General features: G+C 39.6%; 1 protein-coding gene across 1 annotated transcript; it reads left to right on the top strand.

Moving 5' to 3' along the window:
- Window positions 1-5,511: 5,511 nt before the first annotated feature.
- On the top strand, window positions 5,512-21,409 carry hdac9b (histone deacetylase 9b). The gene is made up of 11 exons (XM_076281186.1): window positions 5,512-5,998; window positions 11,462-11,703; window positions 12,285-12,435; window positions 12,894-13,020; window positions 13,109-13,230; window positions 15,523-15,654; window positions 17,669-17,781; window positions 18,817-18,939; window positions 19,135-19,306; window positions 19,467-19,678; window positions 20,419-21,409. Exons 1-11 carry the CDS (start codon window positions 5,893-5,895, stop codon window positions 20,761-20,763), a joined length of 1,845 nt encoding a protein of 614 aa, XP_076137301.1. The 5' UTR covers window positions 5,512-5,892; the 3' UTR covers window positions 20,764-21,409.
- Window positions 21,410-21,740: the final 331 nt, after the last annotated feature.

Genomic DNA, 21,740 nt, shown 5'->3' with positions numbered 1-21,740 from the left:
CCGAAGCGCTAACCAGTAGGCCACGGCTGCCCCCTTGTTATAGGTTCTCTTTATCCTTCACTGAACCCAGTGGATTCCACCTCAGATGATTGCACAAGCCTGGTCAATATTAGTCATTCGACTACTTTCTAAGATCAAAAGTCACTCATTGATGATGGACATATCTAGAGTACTAATTGACAGGGTAATCACAGATATTGATGCTGCCTTGGGCATTGGAAAAAGTAAGGCATGAGAACATGATGTGAGAATTAAAAAAGTTTTCAGAGCCGTTTACAATGATCTCCTGCATGAGTCTGGCCCCGCCCTAAATCTTCTTTCAGGGAGATCTATTTCGGAACACCATAGTTCATAATCGTTCAGTGGTGTAGTCCATGTGATACACAGAACTATGCACCTAAAATAAGCAAGGATACATATTAAAGGTATACTATGCAGGTTTAGGTATTTTTGGCGAGTGTGGAGCTCCCTCTAGAGTCATAATGTATTTATATGTTACTCAGCTATTGTAAATAGCAAACTTCTCGCAACTTAGCACCCCTGTACACAATGCAAATGTTTTTGTTGTGGAGGTGAAGGATTAACAACAGGCAAAAACTATCTCCAAAGAGCTATATCTACTGATAAGGTAATGTTTCACGATTCTCACGAGATTTGGCGGGGCGCCGCTCTTGGAAGTTGCATGGCTGGTTTTCTCGGTAGAGACTCACTAAGTCTATCCTGTATAGCTACATATATGTATGCTAGGTGAACAATTCGCCTATTACAAGTTTGTTTACCATCATAGGCTTCGTAAAGGTGAAAATCTTGCATAGTGTACCTTTAACATTTGGGGTTGATCACAGTATACCTACTACAGGTAACTGCTACATCACAGTATACCCACTACAGCTAACTAGAATACACCACTGCCATTTCCCTCAAACAAGAAAAATGTCAGGCCAATCAGCGACGAGAGGGGAAAACGAAACCAAAACATACTGTGATAAACAGTAGCAGCAACACCTGCAAACATCAAAAAATGCAGTTGGAACAATGCAGAAATTTATTTACAAAGGTAGACCCACATACACTGTTTCCTGCAGTTTATTGTCAGTTTGTAAAGTTTAGGTGAAGTAGGAAGTAACGTTAGCAATCTCTGATCAATGTGATTGGTGGCTGGACCAATGATTTAGTTAGTGGCTGTCGCGACTCGCGATGCAAGTGTTGGAAACAAATCCCAATCGTGAGTCACCAGCCTATTCACTTGGTGTATGAGTCTGGATTTTTCCAGGCTACAAAGATATGCCCTGGGGCACTTCATTAATATTCCAAATAAACACAGTTTGCATTTATTTGAGATCTTTACTCTTTTAGCTTTGAAAAGCCTCACTTTAATATAATCATCGATGGTACAGTATATGTAAAATGTAAATGTAAAATGTCAGACATTGGCACTGACAAAGTTACATTTGAACACAGCCTAATACTACCACCTTGTGGACACATTTTGTTTCATACTTCTCCCGTCTACAAAGCAGGTCACCGCTTTGTGAATGATAGTCTCTGTAAAGGATAATTTTGCATCATTAGAATTGATGGTTCAAATATTTTATGGTGAATAAGGCCTACAGTATGCACTTCCTGGAATTATGTTATTTTGCTAATTATTCTGCTATTGTTACTAATTCAACTAATTCAACATTGTGGCATACATGATTTTGAAACAAAAACTCTAAACGTTTTGTGCAAGACAGACAGTAAAATAGCTTTTTTACAGTTTTTAATGTAGCTTTTAAGAATATACCTCAAATCCGACTTTTTGAACGAATGTACACTACTCGGGCCTACAGTAGGTTGTGGGTGGACTTTTGAAGCCCATGTAGGCTGGCCACTGCTTGAATGATCCAGGATTGGGGCTACATATTGGTGGTGGTTAATGAGGTTCTCCCTTCACATTAAAGGGCGTTGGGTGACTTAATAAAGTTTATGATAGAGCATGTCACAATAAGAAATCCAACCAAGCCATGGTATACAATTAACTAATAACCCCCAAGAGACCGTAGGTTCCAGTGATTTTAGAACAGCAAGGGCGCATTGTGTTTTTGACAAGATTAAAGGCACAGCAACAAGATATCAAATGATTTATTCATAATCATTCTTCCACCAAGAAATATATTTAGTCTATCAGAATGGTTGCCAAGCAACGGCAAGACACAGCATCTCCAAAGCGCTCCATGCATAGGTGCCAACATGAGTGCTGTGCACTCTGCTTTCCACCCTCCATTATATTACATTCCATTGTTTTCAATACAACCTGCACATCAGCATTAAACTCTGTCGCCGCCGCTGCAATGTAGATTCCTTAACTTTTGTATCAATTTATGGTGCAGTAATGTAGAGTGAAATGTGGCCAACTAGGAGTGTTGTGTTGGAACAATAACACACAATTAATGTATTGGAAAAAATAAATAAATACATGATCTTCCTGATTGTGCTGCTAGAAGTCTTCAACTAGAATGCTGCTGCCAGAATACTGACTAAAACTAAGAAATGTAACCAAACCTGTTTTACTATCTTTACACTGGTTACCAGTACGAGCTAGAGCCTCTTGACACTGATGGTTGGTAACAGTGAAGTCATCCATAAAGGCTCTGATTAGGGACTGTCAGACACCAGACTTGGACAGAGGACCTCTGCATTCAGTTTCTGCCGCCTTGACCACCATGTCCATGGTGAGGCAAAGAGATGGTGCAGCCAGTTATAATCCCTTTTTCCATGGGGGGTTGAAAAACTATTCTTACCATGAACAACCTAACTGGTTTGCTTAATTGCATGTAGTAACACAAAACTATTAATACCAGTGTGGTTGTTTTGTGTAAGTGACTATAACATGTTAATTTTCCCTTTAGATTTGAATAAAGCCTTGACAAGATGGTTAACTTTGGGGTGTCATCACCCCCAACCTCACCCCTAACCTCACCCCATATAGCATAGCAGTTTATTTTTCTTATTACATATGTACCAAGAATCTAAGTACGAAAAAATCCAAATTCCATTATGTATGCAAAACCTAAGTACATGGTATTACACTTTGTTACACAGTGTATTTATACTTTACTTCATGGTGTATAGATACACTGTAACAAGGCTTCTGTAATATAAAGTGTAGCCTAATCGTAAAATGCTGAGTTAAAGCAACACTTAGTTTTGTGGCATGGTTTATGAACAATTACTTTTGATACCATCTTCCCATTTATGTTGATTATGTTTATATTAGATAAAACACCTGTCGTTCCCACTAGCTGTCCAGACAGGAATCTGTCTTTAAGCCAACAATGCTGCTCTCTAATATCTCACCTTTCAACAGTGAATGTGTTCTATACATTCTTTAACACCAGTCCTTCACTTTATTTTGCTGTGGAATATCCCAAACTGCTGTGACTGCTTGATATATGTGGGTTAAATGGCAGGTATGGCTGTGGCCCAGCGGGACTTACTGTATGTGGAGTATGAATGATATGACTAATGAGCTGGAGCCAATGCTCTGACGTTCACACTTTAACACTTTAATAGGACTAGAGCATGGATGATGTTGGTGACGCATGAGCCATGATGGCCCTGCCTCTTCTTTAACCTACTAGATTGTCTCTGAAAGCTATTTCTCCATTGCTCATGATCCTGTCATCCTGGTCAATGAGCCTGTTATAAATATCAGGCATCAGACATGAGGTTAATCTCAGCTCACAGGGAGCTAAAGCTGTGTATTTTGAGATGAAGAGCAGTAGGGCACTGTGTCTGCTCTAAATTGTTTCCACACACCACCAAATACAATTGGTCTGTGGATGGGTTGACTGTCTTTAGATTACCTTATTTATGCCTCTCTTCAAAGACTACTCAAAGAATACAGCTATTATTATTGTATCAATCTTACATAATGATTTTCTTAACTAAAACTATTCTGAGACAGCATAGTATTGCACAAACTATCAAATTGACTCACATTGACACACAACTGTCCATCATTGTTTGGACGTTTTCACAAATTATCCATTTCAAATAATTGATGATTTTATTTTAAAATTGTTCGATATGTGTAAATGCAGTGCAACATGTCTGGCTACATGTTATAGAATTAAAAGAGTTTAAAGCACTAATTAACACAGACCGTGTCTGCTATACTTCTTGAATTCTAACAGGTTTTGTGAGCATTCTATTAAACTTTTAGAAGCACGTTTATGGGATTTTCATGTGTGTTTACATTTCATGTTAGTTTACATTTGGGCTATGTGCACTGAGCACCTCAGGCAATGAGCTCCAAATCCTCTCCAGGAAAGACATCTGTGACTTGATCATGATTAACCAGGATTATGCTATTTGAATCCATTTAGTTAATCTTGTGTCTTTTCGATGAATTTGCCGTTGTTCATTCATATGAGTGTTAGAAGAAAGAACATAAATGCATTTTACATTTCATGGTTAAAAAACGACTGATCAAGATGCACTTCATACGTCCTATTGTCAGTGCATAATTTCAGCTAAAGTTTCATTTATCTTATGCATTAAAAACACACATGCAGGATTTTTTTGACTTTGTGGCAATAGACTGATTGAAGAGTTAATTAGTTGTCCAGCTGTAGCTATACTGTTGAAAGCAAACACACTCCAACCCCCCTCCCCCATCTCCTAACCATCCTCTCTGTCTACCATGCCTTAGAGCTCAGCTACTATAAATAGACTGGCTGCATGCCTGTGGCTGGGGGACAGGTCACATTATGGAGGAAGATGAAAAATTTAAAGGCACAGCCTCAACATAGCTGAACTCCGAGTTCTCTACAGACTTAAGGGCAATGTAAAACTATGTAACTTTGTGTAGCAGAAATCCAAATCGCATGAGACCTGGCAATAGGATATTTTTTTTAAGGGTTTCAACAAACCAAAGGGGGTTTTCCCATCTGTAATTTTCCTGTATTTGAATTTTTGTATAGTGTTTGCAATAACTGTGTTAACACATAATCATGTCCCCTATATATAGTAACATTCAATAAATAGATGTTTTATAAGACCTTGCATTTTGAATGGCACTATCCCATTCTAGAATGAAATGCAAGCTCTTAGTTGTTTTTTTTGTGTGCAAGTATTGTACATGAGTTGTGTGATTCCTATTTTTTACAGACCTCTTCCACATGGGCGCGTGGAGAAACTAAAGGAAACATATATGTATATATATGTTGAGAGAGGGAGAAGAGGAGCCTGTTACCTTTACTTATTAACAAAAAAATAGAGAGATAGGGAGAGAAAAGAGAGAAGTATTGAGTGAGTAAGCCTCAGTCAGTATGAATGCAAGTCAGGAGACATGGCTGCTGGCAGTAGCTGAAATGGGCAGCTGTGTTTGGTGTGGTATTTTTAAACCCATCAAATGCTGCTCCAATCCCCTCGCCATGCCTGACCTATTTTTAGCTGGGCCAGCCATTGTTCTATTTCTGTCACCTGTGGTGCACGCTGTTGTTGATGCACATGCAAATGACTGAGTCTGCGAAGACACACTGCTGAGTTCTGCTGCTCTAGCCTGACTACAGCAGCCCGTCTGACGGAGCTGCCTTTCACGCTCAGCTCACAGCAGTGCTTTTCACAACCCATAGCAATCTGCTGTACAATTGGAAGTGAGACATCAGGAAAGCCGTGGAAGCAAGTGGAGGAGAGTAGATTTTCCTCTTGGAGGGTTTTTTGCATGAGGATTGAGGAAGCAGCACACAGTGTTTGTGTGTTTGTCGGTGTTGAGAGCAACCTTCCCTGAGGAGAGCCAGCAGGAAAAGTGAGTCTCTTGAGAGGAAGTTGGTTGTGGCACTGGGTGGGCTGACTGTGGCAGGAAGCGCTAACGCTAGCTGATGAACACACTGTGCAGAGGGAAGTATGCTGCAGACCATTTATGAGGGCAACTCGTGTTTCTCCACGGACAACACTTACCAGCACCAGCAACTTGCTTCACAGCATAACATGCACAACATCAACGATTCAGGTGACTACAAGGGAAATATTTGCTTCTCTCTCACTCTTTATTTCTTTGTCTTTTCTTACATCAATGTCTTTGTAGCCTGCAGACATTTCCAATGGTAGTATTATGGTTTAATATGTGTATCCTTGGTTTGATTTTTATATCCAGATGTAGATCAAATAGAATGGTCTGTAGTTGTAGTTTGTAAGTCAGACATTCATTCACCTCCTTTTTTATGTGTGAATTATTTTCTTTCTAATAGTTATGATGACTTAAGAACTTTTGCTGTCAGATCAGCTAATGAGTTCTTTACCTCACTTCTACATGGTGCTTACCTCACTGTATACATGGAGTCATGAGCTGTTGTCTTGAATACTTTTGTTTCAAAGACGTTTTAACAGCAGACAAATATTTTGTCAGTATAAAATGTAGGGTATTTTTTTTTCTTTCATGTTCTAAATAACTCATTTTACTCTCTTGAAAGGATAATTGTGCTTTGCAATCACATGACCTTTTCATCATGTCTGGAAATTATATGCTGGGTGAGACTCACTCTATTTAAAAATATGCACAATGTATACTTTTCCCAAGCTGCAAGAAGTATCTTTTTGCTGTTTAATAGGATGATCAGTCAGATAAAACCATGTACATGATACATTATAATAAAGAGATTAATTACTAGTCTGCTGTTGGCTATCTCATCTAGATGTATGTTGTATGTCACAAATACAGTATACACAAAAAGCTAAACAACACAAAATATATTTATTTATATAGTTGATGTAGATCTGTTTACAAAAATAAAATGCTATATTTAGATAGATGGAGCCATAATGAGATACTGCTCTTCCGTAAAGCTTACTTCAGCTTACACCTGCTTATTCTCAGGCACTAGGACACATAAAACAGGGCAGTATGGAAATAGGAAAGACTTGCCGGAGACTGCAGGACATCATGGGAGACTAGATAGATAGATACTTTATTGATCCCCATGGGGAAATTCAAGGGTCTCAGTATACACACACAACATGCACTTACAGCAGAAATGGTAAACATAAGTATAAGTATAAACATATAACTACACTCCACTGTACAATAAAGACAGTACAAGATAAGAAAGATAAGAAAACTAACAAAACTAAATACTAAATACACTATATAAATTAAATTAAGAAAGTCCAATGTGCTTGAGGGTGATCAAGCATAAGACGCTTGTAGTGACAGGGCCGGGACTGGTAATGTGCTAAAGGGAGTGAGTGTCATGGTGAAGGTGCAAAAAGTAGTCCAACCATAGTCCTTTAGTTATGTGTGCATGGCAAGGTGCTCAAGAGAGTGAGTGTCATGGTGAAGGTACAAAAAGTAGTCCAACATTAGTCCAACAGTGCAACAGTGCAAGAGTAAGGTCTAGAGACCAGCATAAATAATTTACTTACAAAGGGCTATGGCAACAAAACAGTCAGCAATAAAGAGGCGCATGAGTGATCATGTGTTCCTAATAGTCTGTATGTGTATGTGGTTAAAAGACAAGTTTATTGGTCTTAGCCAATTGGGTTAGAAGACAAGTCCATTGGTGTTTTGACAATTCAGACTCACTGTCGGTCCTGTAGGTCAGCTATTCATAGTCTGGCTATTTTAAAGTTATGGCATTAGGGTGTTAAGTTGGTGCTACTACTTCAACTGAAAATGCTACTATTTTAACTATTGGAGTGTTAGTGAAAAAACAATTGAGTGACAAGAATTCCATGACTTTGGGCCAATTGTGTGTGTTTTGGTACCAGTATTTTATACATGTTTGCATATTTTACTTGCTTTTATTTTTTATCTTCAATTACTAGATTATATTTCACATAGCTTGCCATGTACTAAACAAATATCCTGGACTTGACATCAAAAGTATAGGCTATATAGTCACATTTTTTTTACAGTGATGGTTAACATTTAAAAAAAAATATATTGCATAGTCTATATCTCAACTGTATTTGCCCTCCCTGAGACACATAGACACATAATGTTTTTTAAGCTTACATTTGTTTGCAGTAGATATACCAAGCTGACCATTGGGTGACCAAATAGGGAACAAATTATTGTTGTTTCTTCTTTTGTGTGATGAATTAGCTCCTTTTTGTTTCTCACTATCCTTGATAAATGTTCTTTGTCTCCAACATATCACACAACCTTTCCAGGCTATCACGTTTGCTGTATGATAGCTCTGCGAGAATACTCCCAAGTTTGAAGGTTAATTTTCATAACTTACATACCAAATAACTTTTAATAAAAATTACCTTTAACAATGCGGTGCCTAACCAGTACAGCGGCTTAATGTTGTCGTTGAATGTTGCCTTGGAAAAGCTTGTTTAAAATTTTTGCTTCTGATCACGTTTATAGTAGGGACATTAACAGCAGTTTAAGTTATTCCCTTGGTGGGATGTAGTGGGCAACTAATGATGAAGAATATCAGTACTAAACTAAAGATATTAAAGAAAACCAGAAATGTGATCAGTAAACTGTATATCGGCATACTTTGGATGGTAAGCTAGTACCAGCTAGCTAGGTAGTGATCTAAGGGTGCCATATAAATCCATGGAAGTTGCTCTTTGTAATACTCATGTTTTCGGACATCTGTGGTGACAGCTGTGCTGATTACATTGCAGATTAGGTGTCTGGGCATCAGCTGATATGAAGCTGAGTTCTAGAGCCACCGCCAGAAAATAAAATTTCAAAGTTAATATTTTGTTATTCAGTAACATCAGTGAGGATAGGAGCAGGCTTCACTCAATTTGTCTATTTCTAAACTTTAAGAGTGCTGGCCTGGATAGTTATACATACAAGAAAAATAGGAGAGGCCGCACTATGCATACATACTCTTTTATTTGCACATACGCGTTTCGGCGTGTGCCTTATTCAGTAACATGACATGAGACGAATGGTTAGAAAACACTGTGAAAGCAAAGGGCTTCTTGTGCTTAATGAACATTGTTTGCCTCTAGCACAGTCCAATATTTGGATCTCTGAAATACATATCAACTCAAAGCACTCTGCACGTTCATGTCAGTAAGGTTTTCAAAGTGTGACTACCTTGTCTACTACTGTGTTTCAGTCTGTTTCTCCATGTCACCAACTGAGCTTGAGGCTGCGCAGGCAACTCACCCAGCAGGGAGTGGCCCAAATTGACTTCACTTTTCTTTATTTAAGTTTTACAGAGTGGTTCTGCCATTCTGTTTTATCTATGGATGTAAAAGGAAAGGAACATATAGGAAATTACATCATAGTAAATGTGTTGTTGGAAGAGATTCCACAGAGAGAGTAGCACTAAGGGCGCTTGTGCTTGGCGCACACCTAGATCAGAAGATTAATGCATGTCTGTCTAAAAAGGGTAGTGGTTGGAAAATGTAAGGGGAAAGTGGAGATAAATGAGATATCACAGGAGAACAGAATGTGAACCAGCAGGTGTTTTGATGCTATATTTAGGGCCATTAGAGAAGCAGGCTGATTCATTGGCCAGCTTTGACTGTGCTGAGGGAACATGGCCCACCTGCCACACAGAACAGTGAGAGAACACTAGCTATTTGCCTTTGATGCACAAACAGATTCTCTGCTTTACAAGGGACAGATATTGTGTCTGAATATTGTCTACCTTGAAGAGGAAGAGGTCTTGTCTGATGAATATATTTAAATATGTACTGCTGTGGTAGAATTGAGGGGACATTTATAGAGTGACTGTACAGTATTTATATATAAGTATATATACTCTTTTGATCCCGTGAGGGAAATTTGGTCTCTGCATTTAACCCAATCTGTGAATTAGTGAAACACAGCACACAATGAGGTGAAGCACACACTAATCCCAAAGCAGTGAGCTGCCTGCAACCACAGCGGCGCTCGGGGAGCAGTGAGGGGTTAGGTCACTTGCTCAAGGGCACTTCAGCGGTGGCCCACTGGTCGGGGCTCGATCCGGCAACCCTCCGGTTACAAGTCCAGAGTGCTAACCAGTGGGCCACGGCTGCCCAAACATATTTCAAGCCTCTCTCTCTTTGTGTGTGTTTGTGTGTGTGTGTGTGTGTGTGTGTGTGTGTGTGTGTGTGTGTGTGTGTGTGTGTGTGTGTGTGTGTGTGTGTGTGTGTGTGGGGTGGTGGGTGTGTGGGGGGGGGGGGGGGTCTGTGTGACTGAAGCAATACATACGGCCAAATCAAATGTACCCTGCAGAATAGGAGGGAGCTGCCATAAAACACAGCATAGTATGTGCAGAAAGAGGAGTCATAATGATGTCGCCACTGTTGCTATAGCAGCGAGAGGGATGGTAGATAGGATGTGGGAGTTGTCATAGCCCTAGATTGGTCTGTTAGCTTTTATGTTGCTATTTATAAATGTTGTTGCCGCATGCAGACGTTTCCTATGGATCCTGAGTGCAACAGAGCAGCATAAGAGAGAGCATTAGGACTGACATCAGGGTTGCCATTTCTTTGGCCTTAGGTTGTAATTGATTTGGTCTTCCAAAATGTGTAGCTACCACAGAGACAGCGAGATCAAGCGAACAGAAAGAGAGATTGTATTGTACATATCATGAAAGAGCTCATGGTCCAGTTCAACCAGCATGTTGTAACGTGACATATTACAGTAAAAACCTGCAGATAACCTACCAGATTTACACCAAATCAACACATTACGCAAACTATATTATTATCATTATTATCATATTTTTCTATACATCTCAATCACCAACAAATCACATATGAATGGGCAAAATAAAAGGCACAATATTTGCAAGATACAGTATATAGGACTAGGATGAGCTGTGTCTGTTAATATTGTTCCTACGAGCCTTGCCACTGACCGAGCCTGACCTTTCACAGCCAATCAAGCAAGGCTTGCTTAACATGTCATAGCATTATTTGTGTGTGTGTGTTTTTTTTCTTTATTCAATTGCCAGTCATGATAAAAGATTATAGAAACATAATCTGAATAATTATAGCATCTAGAACATATAATCTGATTTTTTTTTTCTATATGCAATCTCCTCAAATGGATACTCGAGTATATCCACAGTACCACTAAGTAGGCTATAAAATGCAAAGGCTTGAAGAAGGAAAAAAGAGTATTCCAAATCTGAAAAACCCTAATCACTACGATGACCCTTAAAAACCTTTTTAATGTGAATCCAAAAATATCACTGGGAGGCCACACTGCCAGTGTTCTGTCAGCATTCTTAGCAGTGCCCTGGTCATGTATGCACAATACATCCACATACAGCTAAAGTGGTACATTTAATGTTAAGACTACCGTCGGACCACTTACATTCAGATAAGTACCCATACGCTTTTGTGTCTTACTAGGGGCCTATTAGTGTCACTCAGGTCTTTAGCAGCAGAGCTTACCTGGGGTGGGTTTTTAAGGCCTGCCTTTCATTCCAGACACTTTACAAATTTGTTTGTGTTATGCTGATCTCTCTCTCTCTCTCTCTCTCTCTCTCTCTCTCATTCACTGTGTCAGTGAACATAAAGCCAGAGATGGTTCTTTCAGTGGACCCTGTGTCACCACTGGACTTGCGCACAGATGTGAGGTTGCTGGACCCAGGATCAGACACTGCGGTGTGGGAGAGGCAGCTGCAAGAGGAGCTCCTGCTCATCCAGAAGCAGCAGCAGCATCAGAAGCAGCTGCTAATCAGCGAATTCCAAAAGCAGCATGAGAACCTGCTGCGTCAACACCAAGCACAGCTCCAAGAGCATCTCAAGGTACTCCCATCACAATGTCTGCTCAAAAGCCAGTTAAAACCTACACAACCAATGCAAATGACTCTACACTACTAACATCTACAGCCTCCCGCTGTTTCTACCGCAGGCTGTGTCTTTTGGAATATGTATATGTATATGTATAGCCTATGTATATGTATATGTACAGCTCTGAAAAAAGTTAAGAGCCCACTGCACATTTTTCTGATGTCATCCTGGACGCTAAGTGACATTTGAATGAGTTGACAAACTTTTTCATATTCAAAATTAAGAGACCGTTGCAAATTTTAATATGAATGTCAACTCATTTGAATGTCACTCAGCAACCGTAGTACAACCGTAGGATGACATCAGAAAAATGTGCAGCGGTCTCTTAATTGTATAATATATACGTATATGTATGCTGTGTTTGTATGGCTGCTAGAACACCTTAGTCCCCCCATCTTAGTCCCCCACCACAAATCCATTAGTTCTGGCAGCATGGTAGCAAACTCAGTTCAAAAGATGTGAAGTGCTGGTTTATGTCAGCAGCTTCTGTTTTTATTGAAGGCACAGTGGTCAAAACTGGTTTGTGATTATGTCAGCTCCAGCAGGAGTTGCAGGTTGTGAAGTACAAGCAGGAACTGCTCCAGAAAGAGAAGCAGCAGGAGGAGCAGAATCCCAATAAGGAGCAGGATGGCCTCCGGCAGGAGCAGCAGAGCGCCCCCCTGAGGAGCCGCGAGCGCAACCGAGAGGGTGAGAACAAACTCTCTCTTCACCTCAACACACATCATTCTTCCATAACTGTCACCCTAGTAATACTCCTCACCTCTTATGTCTGCACCTTATTTCACTTCCATCTCATCCATTACCCTCATATTCCAAACCTGAACCCTAATCTCTATTATCTCTAATGTTGCTTCTAAAATACACCATAGCATGGCATCCTGGCAAATTATAAATAAGTCAAATGGACAAAACAGTTTCATCATTCCAAGCTCAGAATAACATGATTTGAAATATGTGTGATTCCAGCAATTATTTATTTAATTTAATGATTTAGTGTGCATGCATACATGTGTGTGTGTGTGTGTGTGTGTGTGTGTGTGTGTGTGTGTGTGCGTGTGCGTGTGCGTGTGTGTGTGCGTGTGCGTGTGTGTGTGCGTTAAAGTTAACAAATATAAAAATCTCTTCTTATGGCTTTTTTTTTATAGCAGGTGCAGTTGCCAGCACTCAGGTGAAACAAAGACTCCAAGAGTTTCTGTTGAGCAAAACTACAAAGGATGCCCTCTCCAGTGGATCCCACAATTCACTAGGCCTCAGCCCGAAACAGTGGTATATGTAAGTGTTATTGTAAAGTTCCAATTGATAGCTCAGTGATTATATTATGTTTACTCCATTTGTATTCACCTGTAACTTTTGTCTTCAGCGCGTCTCATCATACATCTCTGGATCAGAGCTCCCCTCCTCTTGGAGACACCTTACCTCCCTCCAAGTTTATTCTCCCCTTCTCTCAAGACAGCAAAGAAGACTTCCCTCTGCGTAAGACAGGTGTGTGCAATAGAGCTTTCTCACTCTCCTGACCATGCTCATTAACATGTTGCTCTCAGGTAACATGTCATGTAATCCCAAACTTTTGCCTTGTTTATTCATTAGGTATATGTGAAGACATAATCAATAAGCCAGTAAATAACTTCAAACAAGAGAAATATGCTTGCAGAGAGCCTTTGCTGCACAAAGTACACTATGGCGGCCTATTTAATGAACATCTGGAAAATAATCCTTGTAAAGTAGTGTTATTCATTGCTATAGCCTTATTTGCAAATTTGACAATTTTGCAATTTTGCAATTTTAAAATTTTTTAAATTTGTTGACCTAGAATAGCCTAAATGAAGCCCATAGAGTAGATGTAAAAAGATAAAGAAATAAGGGATGAGGTTGAGAAACCCTCCCTGGGATAAACCTTGGGTTAGAAGCAACCCTCCCTGGGATAAACCTTGGGTTAGAAGCAGGTGCACATAAGATGAAAGGAATTGGATTGGTTCTCTCAGCATATTTGAATGGCTGGATACCAGTTGAAAATGGAAAGCCAGATGGAAACTTCAAGAAAGTTGCATCAGCTATGGGTTTGGTGCAGATTGCTAATGGAAAGTTGACTGTGAGTTTTTATGTGTGAGCAATTATAAAGCAATGACTTTAGAGCCTAGGTGCATAACACAACCTGAATGTACATAATAGGAACTGTAGGATTTATAGCGTTTTGGAAAAGAGCTCTTCATATGCTAGGCTATATCCTTTTCAAGACAGTATAGGCTACCCATATCTGGAAAAGTATGATGTGATCATGCTTGCATATATCTTATGTCAGTCATTATATCAAGGAAAAACATGTTGTGTCTCATGCATAGACTGTATAAAAAAATTGTAGGAGGTTGTATGGTGTGGTGTGTACGATCACGGCCGAGACGTCAAATTTTAGGAATTCCACTCAGATGGCAACGTCAGCTGTCCTGCAGCCGTATGCTTGATGTCAGCTGTCAATCAAGTTAACCACGCCCTTATTTGCATTACATTTTATATCTAAATGTGATCTAAACTAACAAGTAAGAAAAAAATTCACCCTCCTCACAGTTGTCAGGGACTCGGAAGCTACCGAAAAATACAATAAAAGTCCATGGGACCAATCTGTAAAAACATGAATTTACGCTGTGAAAACAACATTTTAACATGGGGGTCTATGGACATTAGCACGCTTTTGGGACCTGCCCCTAGCAGATTTTTGATATATTGCAGTTCTTCGAACTTCCGGGTTGGCTTCATTGTTCAGATTAGAATGTTGCCGCTTGGTCCCATGATTGTTTTGCATTCATGTAACTTGAAGCATGCTGGTAGAGATGTCTATTCAACCACAGTTGATCTGTGCATGCCATGATCAAGTTTTGATTCTTTGATGATATGGAAAGCAAGTTTGATATTTTTGGCTGCTATTACATTAGAATTACAGCCCAAAGTTTGATACTATGTAAAAATTTGCGGATTACTCGAGAACGGCTTACTATCCAGAGGAATGCATATCCTCGTGTCCGGTAGGTCTGCAGTTTATTTTGATGTATAGTTTGCTATGGGATGAGTGAAGCGTTTGTGAGATATACCGCCAAGAGTAACTGGTGTGGAGATGGATGAAGCGCTGTGTGCCGATTGGAAATATGATTTTTTTGGGGCTTTTTGCCTTTATTCGGATAGGACAGTGAAGATAGACAGGATGGAGTGGGAGAGAGAGATGGGGTGGGATCGGGACATGACCACAGGCCGGACTCGAACCGTACATGGTATGGGCGCTATAGCCTGTTGCGCCACAGCGCCCCCGATTGGAAATATGATGAAATGTCATGAATGTCTAATGTCATGTATGTCTAACGTTCATGTATGTCTAATCTTCACTGCTTAATGTTGCCTGTGATACTGTTCATCACAACTCTCTCAGTATGCCTTGAACAGTGTGTTGGCATTAAGAGTACGGCTCTACTACGGTTCAACTCATATCTTAAGCATAGGACATTCTCAGTGTTTTTGGGCCAGTTCTTCTCATTGTCTGCTTTTGTGTCTTATGAGGTCCTACAGAGGTCCATCCTGAGATCAGGCCTTTTATGGTCGTTGATATGAGTCTGTCTGCCTGCTGACGGAGGTCTTTTAATGTGTTTTAAAGATGTGTTTAAATGTTCTTAATTATTCAGTTTTACTTTACGCTATTATACAACACATAGTTTTTGCCTGTCATTACAATTACAGGGATTTCTGTATTTGCACTCTTTTAACCAACTGTTATGTTATATCGTTATACAGCATCAGAGCCCAACTTGAAGATACGCTCTCGGCTGAAACAGAAGGTTGTTGAGAGGAGGAGTAGCCCCTTGCTGAAGAGGAATGAAGGAACCATTACAGCTCCATTTAAGAAGAGAGCCCTGGAGCTCCTAGGTATGGCTTGCATCGCCTGGCAATTGATGGACATCCCTAACCTCTCGCTTTATGGCTCTGTGAACACTGCTGGCTCATGACTTTTTATCTTCAACTCCCTGTGTGTGTGTGTGTGTGTGTGTGTGTGTGTGTGTGTGTGTGTGTGTGTGCTAACAAAACATAAAGACTACTAGTCTCCAGTTTCCTTCAAATGTTCATGCAGGGTTGAGGGTCAATCATTTCACTCCTTTTACATGATTACCCAGATCAGAATCTGGTTGCAGGATTTCTATATGTTAAATCTTTAATCCTTAAGATGTTCAACATGTTAAGACGTAAAATTGTGGTTGGTTACGAAACGAAAGTTGAAGAAAACTTGGTAACACTTTATAATAACTACACACAATTCATCATTTATTAAGCCTTTGTTACTTATTAGTTAATGGTTTGTTCATCATTAGTCATTTCTAATTTATCATCAGTAAAGCATTTGTTCACACAGTTATAAATAGTTTGTTCATAGTAAATAAGCCTATATCTAAAATATGTTTATACATTATTGTTAATACTTAATAAATGATGCAATAATATGGTTTTGATTAAGTAATATTTCCATTATATAACAGTTGTTCCATACACATGTATTTATGATTAGTTAGGGTGAGGATACATATTTTATAAACCACTTCCTAATACTATAATTAATAATTTTAATTAGGAGTTACAAGTGGTTAGTTAATGATATTTTGTGAGCTCATTTAAAGTGAGGACGTTGTATGCCTTGCAACACATTTACAAATGAGTTGTAAAGTTTACACTTGCATTTATTCATTTAGCCGACACTTTCACCCAAAGCGACACATGTCAATGAAATTAAAGGGCAAGGCCACATTGGTGGACGCCGGGGTTTGAACCCCCAACTTTATGGGTTACTGCATGTTAACCCGGCTCCCTATCCACTACACTACCTCTGCCCAGTGGTATTACAACAGTCAATTCAAAAATATAATATAGATATGCGTGTTTACTATGAACAAACCATTTTTAACTGTGTGTAAACATGATTTACAGATGAGAATTAATGTAGGAATAATGCTTTACAAATGAAGAATACAGCATTTAATAATAGTTTACAGATGTTTAATAACAGTGTGTATTAGAAGAAAAGAGAAACTCTTGCATAGTTGTAGGAGTTTCTATCTGGGCCAAGGTAGTGTAGTGGATAAGGAGCTGGACTAGCATGCAGTAACCTGAAAAGTTGGGGGTTTGATTCCTGGCTTATGTCAATGGCCTTTAATTTATTTGACATGTGTACGTCGCTTGTCTGCTAAATGAATGAATGTGAATGTAATCTTTACAACTCATTTGAAAATGTGTTGCAAGGCATAGAAAGTCCTCACTTTAGATAAGCTCACAAAATATCATTAACTAACCACTTGTAACCCCTGAGTTAATCATGAATTATAGTATTAGGAAGTGGTTTATAAAATATGTATCCTCACCCTAACTAATCATTAGTGCATGTGTATATTATTGGATAATTTATCAAGTATTAACAATAATTCATAAACATATTTTAGATAGATAACCATTTATATAACTGTGTGTACAAATACTTTATTTATGAGAATTAACATAGGAACAATGCTTTACAAATGATGAACAAAGCATTTTGTAATAGTTTACAACTGGTTTACAAGTGGTTGTTTCATTACTTATTAAGTATAAATCATGTACTTACAAACATATTTTTGGGATAGGCTTATTTACTATGAACAAACCATTTATAATTGTGTGAACAAATGCTTTACTGATGATAAATTATGTATGAACAAGAAATTACTAATGATGAACAAACCATTAACTAAGTAACAAAGGCTTAATAAATGATGAATTGTGTGTAGTTATTATAAAGTGTTACTGAAAACTTTTTGAGCCAATCTGCTTTCCATGCTTTTTTTTCTTTCTTCACTGACCAATAGGTGCAAGGGTCTACAGTCACCTGACTGGTCTTGTTGCTATCTATGATTTACAGAGTCAACAGAGATCAATTCTTCTGAATCGGGTCCCAGCTCACCCAAGGGGGCTTCCAGTGCAATAGGAGCTGAAAATGGGCCTTCATCACTCCCAACCACCACGCGTACTGAGGTAAGAATGTATTCTCTCTCACACCATTCCTCCTAGAAGTTTACAGTGGTCTATCTCCATTGCCATATCATGGAATGTTTTCAGAGTGCACTGCTGTTGCAATTTTTATATTTGTTTTGACCACATGTGAAAAGTAATGGCAGTATCTCAGGAATGCATGTATTCTGAGAAAAAAATGCTTTGCAATAACACTGTTGCACTTGTTGCCTTAAACTTCTAGCCATCTCTTCTCTTTGTTCGGACTGTCCTCCTCTGTCATAATTCAGTGGTAGTAACTGCCAGAACACTCCATGCTAACCTGCTTCCCCAGACGAACTTCACTAGTACTGTGAGATTTAATGAAATCGACTGACAATAAGTCATCTTTGAATTATATGACATTAGGCAACTACCCTGTACTCCCAGGTCAAATATTCACATCCACATTATGTGAAGGGAAAGGAAAGAAGATGACCAACATGGCTGTTCTGAAAGGGCTATGCCCTTTTACATCTTACCTTTTGGCATGTTTAAGAGAACTGAAGTGTGGCTGTGTATGTTTGTTACAGATTTACTGAACAGTAATTCCGGCCAACTTACTGTCAAGATGCACCTGGAGAGACGAACAAATCTCATATAGTTGAACTTATATATTATAGTTGCAATTTCATTCATTTGAAAAAGGCTGATATTATTTTTAAATGTTGTATTTCCTATTTCCTATTGCCTTTGAGCAAAACTCATTTACATCAAAGGGCAGAAATTGCAGGAGGTGAAACCTGTGTAACAACATAATTCACTTACATTCATTTTGAAAAGCAGGAAGTTGTCTTACGTAAGGTGGAACAAGGAACAGTTTGACCCCCGTCTACGTCAATGGGAGTATACGTTGGCCTAATATCATACATAATGGTTGGGTTACATCAGTTTTCATATCAGTTTGGTGGAAGCTTTTATTCATGATCTATCCCATCTCACCGAAAAACCCCACTTTTGTTGTGTCTGCATCTAGCAGAACTTTGAAGGTTTCTCTCCTCTTGGTCTCTTGTCTCTTAGCGTTGGCCCTCCCAGCCGAGGTTAGTGGGGCCTGACGGACCTGTGTCTGTGCTGAGTCTGTACACATCTCCTTCACTTCCCAACATCACTCTGGGCCTGGCAGCATCCTCTTCTCCCATTAGCGTAAGTGCACATCTCTCTTTTGATTCAGCTGCTCGAAAGATCTCAGTCTCAGAATAGCTGGGGTTCAGTGATGTTTACAGGGTAAAATTATGGTTTTGGGATGTCTTCTAGGAATTATTTTCAGGTGTCAGGTGTTTTTGTAGCTTTTTATAATTAGTCTTTGCCTAACCTTTAAGTTGCATTTCTCTCACGCAGGCTGCTCCAGGTGGTGGTGGGGCTGTGGTTCGGCACGGTCTGCCCACCCAGCTGCTGGGCCCTGTACCTCTGCCTCTCAGCCAGGAGAGCAAAGCAAGCAGCAGTCAACAAGCTCTCCTTCAGCACCTCCTGCAGAAAGAGCAGATCCGCCAGCAGAGGATCATCTCCTCAGGTGTGTGCCGTCATGCCGTTTAAAAAAAAAGAAAAAATATATATATATATATATATTTGTCATTATACTTCCACTGTTTCATCTACGCTTTCTTCTTTCTGTATGTCATTCTCATATGTGTCTAATATCTTTTCTGTCATCTTTTCTTTTCTGTGCACAGGTCAGTCCCCTGTGTCTCCACAGTCCCTGTCGCCTCTTGCCACAAAGGAGCGATCTCTGTGTAGTGGACGGCCCAAGCTGCCCCGCCATCGTCCCCTCAACCGCACACAGTCTGCACCACTGCCCCAAAGCACGTTGGCCCAGCTTGTGATTCAACAGCAGCACTTTCTGGACAAACAGAAAAATTACCAACAGCAGGTCTCCTTCAGCAAGGTACGCTGCTAGTGTGCATTGACCAGCTGCTTCAGGATGAGCATAACCCTATCTCATTTGGAATTCACCATTTGTTGTGAAAGCTTTTTGTAAAAGACTTACTCACATTCCTAGAAATATACATTAGGGTGGATTGTGTGTGTGTGTGTGTGTCGGGGGGGTATTCGAATGAGCTGGTAATTGTCTACATGCAACTGCAGACAGCTGATTCCTTTACCCTTGACACCTGTTGGCTAGGAGTGTGGAAAAAGGCTTCTGAGAATGTAGGCTATAACAGTTTGATAATCCAGGATAATCGGTCTCACTTAAGACACAGTCTCACAAGTCTGGTAAAATCCATCATTAATTTTCAGGGTTAGTTATAAAAAGCTGTCTTGAATTGAGGTCAACCTGAGGAAATGGTATCTGTTGTATGGTTATTTAGCCCCACCTCACCACCAAGACAAATCTCCTTTACGGTCTGCAAAATCCATCTTTTGCTGACTGATCTTTACATTAACACTGTCCTAACAACACTGACACTACACCTAAGAGAACTCCCAGTGTAAACAGGGTCCTACCTCATTCAGACCAACTGCTTAATATCATCAGAAACACATCTGTTCACAGTTGGCATAATCTCCACCCTTAAAATATACTGTTGTAAATATATTGTTTCTTTATACCACACAACAAATAGCATGGTTATATTGCTGCTTTCATTCTTCATGTCCTGTCTCTTCATTCTCTGTTTAATGCAGCTGCTGTCTCAATCCATTGAGCAGTCAAGACAACCCTGCAATCAGTTGGTAGAGTCAGAGGATGAGCAGCACAATAGGCAGCCAAGGGAGCAGTCCATGCCACAGGAGAGATCGCCCTCTGGTGGTGTCATCCGAAAACACAGCACCTCAAACGGCACACACCTCCACAGCTCCACAGATCCACAACTAACAGACTCTCGTGGTAACCCTAACCCTGCCCCAATCCATGAAGTCATCAAAGTCAAACAAGAGCCTACCGACAGTGATGAGGAGATCCCACCCAGACAAGTCTCTACCTATCAGCCACAAGTGAAAGGGAGGTTGGTCATCCGAGCCATCAACTAAGGCCTCTGTAGAGAGCGGGTGCAGCTAGAAAACACGGCCCCTGTATGTTCACCCCCACCCTGGACTTCTCTTTTCCGTGAGCTAATGGAATTTAAACATTGTGATGTTATGTACATACTGTGAAAACAATGTTAATAACTTGTTCCTTCAAGGCGACTTTCTTTGTTTGAAATTTGTCCTGTGAATAAATGTGTCATCATTTAAAGATGAGAGATACATGGCAGCTTTAGAATATGTAACGTATGGTATTTCTGCCTGTCTTTTCAGTTCTTATAAACACAAGTGTTTGTAATAACTTGAACAATGATCATCATGTAACATGTCTTAATGTCTCAATGTAAAAGTAGTACATATTTTCATCTGTACCTGCAGTAGTCATTTTTAAAAATCATGCGATTTTTGCTTAGATGACAGGTGAAACCATACTGATTATGTGTCCTGTCCAAACTGTTGTGAGAATCCTTCTACCCCACAACTGCAAGGAGGAGTTTTCACACAAGAGAGGGGAAAAGTAGGCAATTTGTTCAGTTTGTCCACTCATCACAATGATGTAAATGCACCGCAATGCCACCCTTCCTCCAGCTGACCATGATGTCATATGTACAGAGTATGTTTTAAGTCTGCATATTATACATTTCAACATTTCTGTATTAGTCTCCTTGGTCATACTTTATTTTGATGGTCTGCTAGACTATCTACACAGGCTCATATTATCCATATGTTGACTGCATGTTAACAACAATTTATGGCTAAGGATAGAGTTAAGGGTTTAGGTTTGGTTAAGGTGGTGTTCAGTAATTGTTAAACAACAATTTCAAAGATTGAACTTCTTAAAAACCATCTGTAAAGTGAGTGGACAATCCAAGTGAAGTTACCATATCCTGCTATTCATATTTCTTTGGCGAGGTTAATAGGCAGCATGAAAACTTCATGTCATTCTTTTTGTATGTCTCATTTGCCTTCTGTTTTACATTACA

The sequence above is a fragment of the Alosa pseudoharengus genome, unplaced genomic scaffold, assembly GCF_046254945.1.
Source record: "Alosa pseudoharengus isolate Yale_2024_CS ecotype anadromous, Long Island Sound unplaced genomic scaffold, YU_APseudo_1.1 YU_APseudo_1.1_scf_12, whole genome shotgun sequence".
Classification (NCBI taxonomy): Eukaryota; Metazoa; Chordata; class Actinopteri; order Clupeiformes; family Clupeidae; genus Alosa; species Alosa pseudoharengus.
Note: the sequence above shows the minus strand (reverse complement) of the source record. Positions and strands in the feature narration are given on the sequence as shown.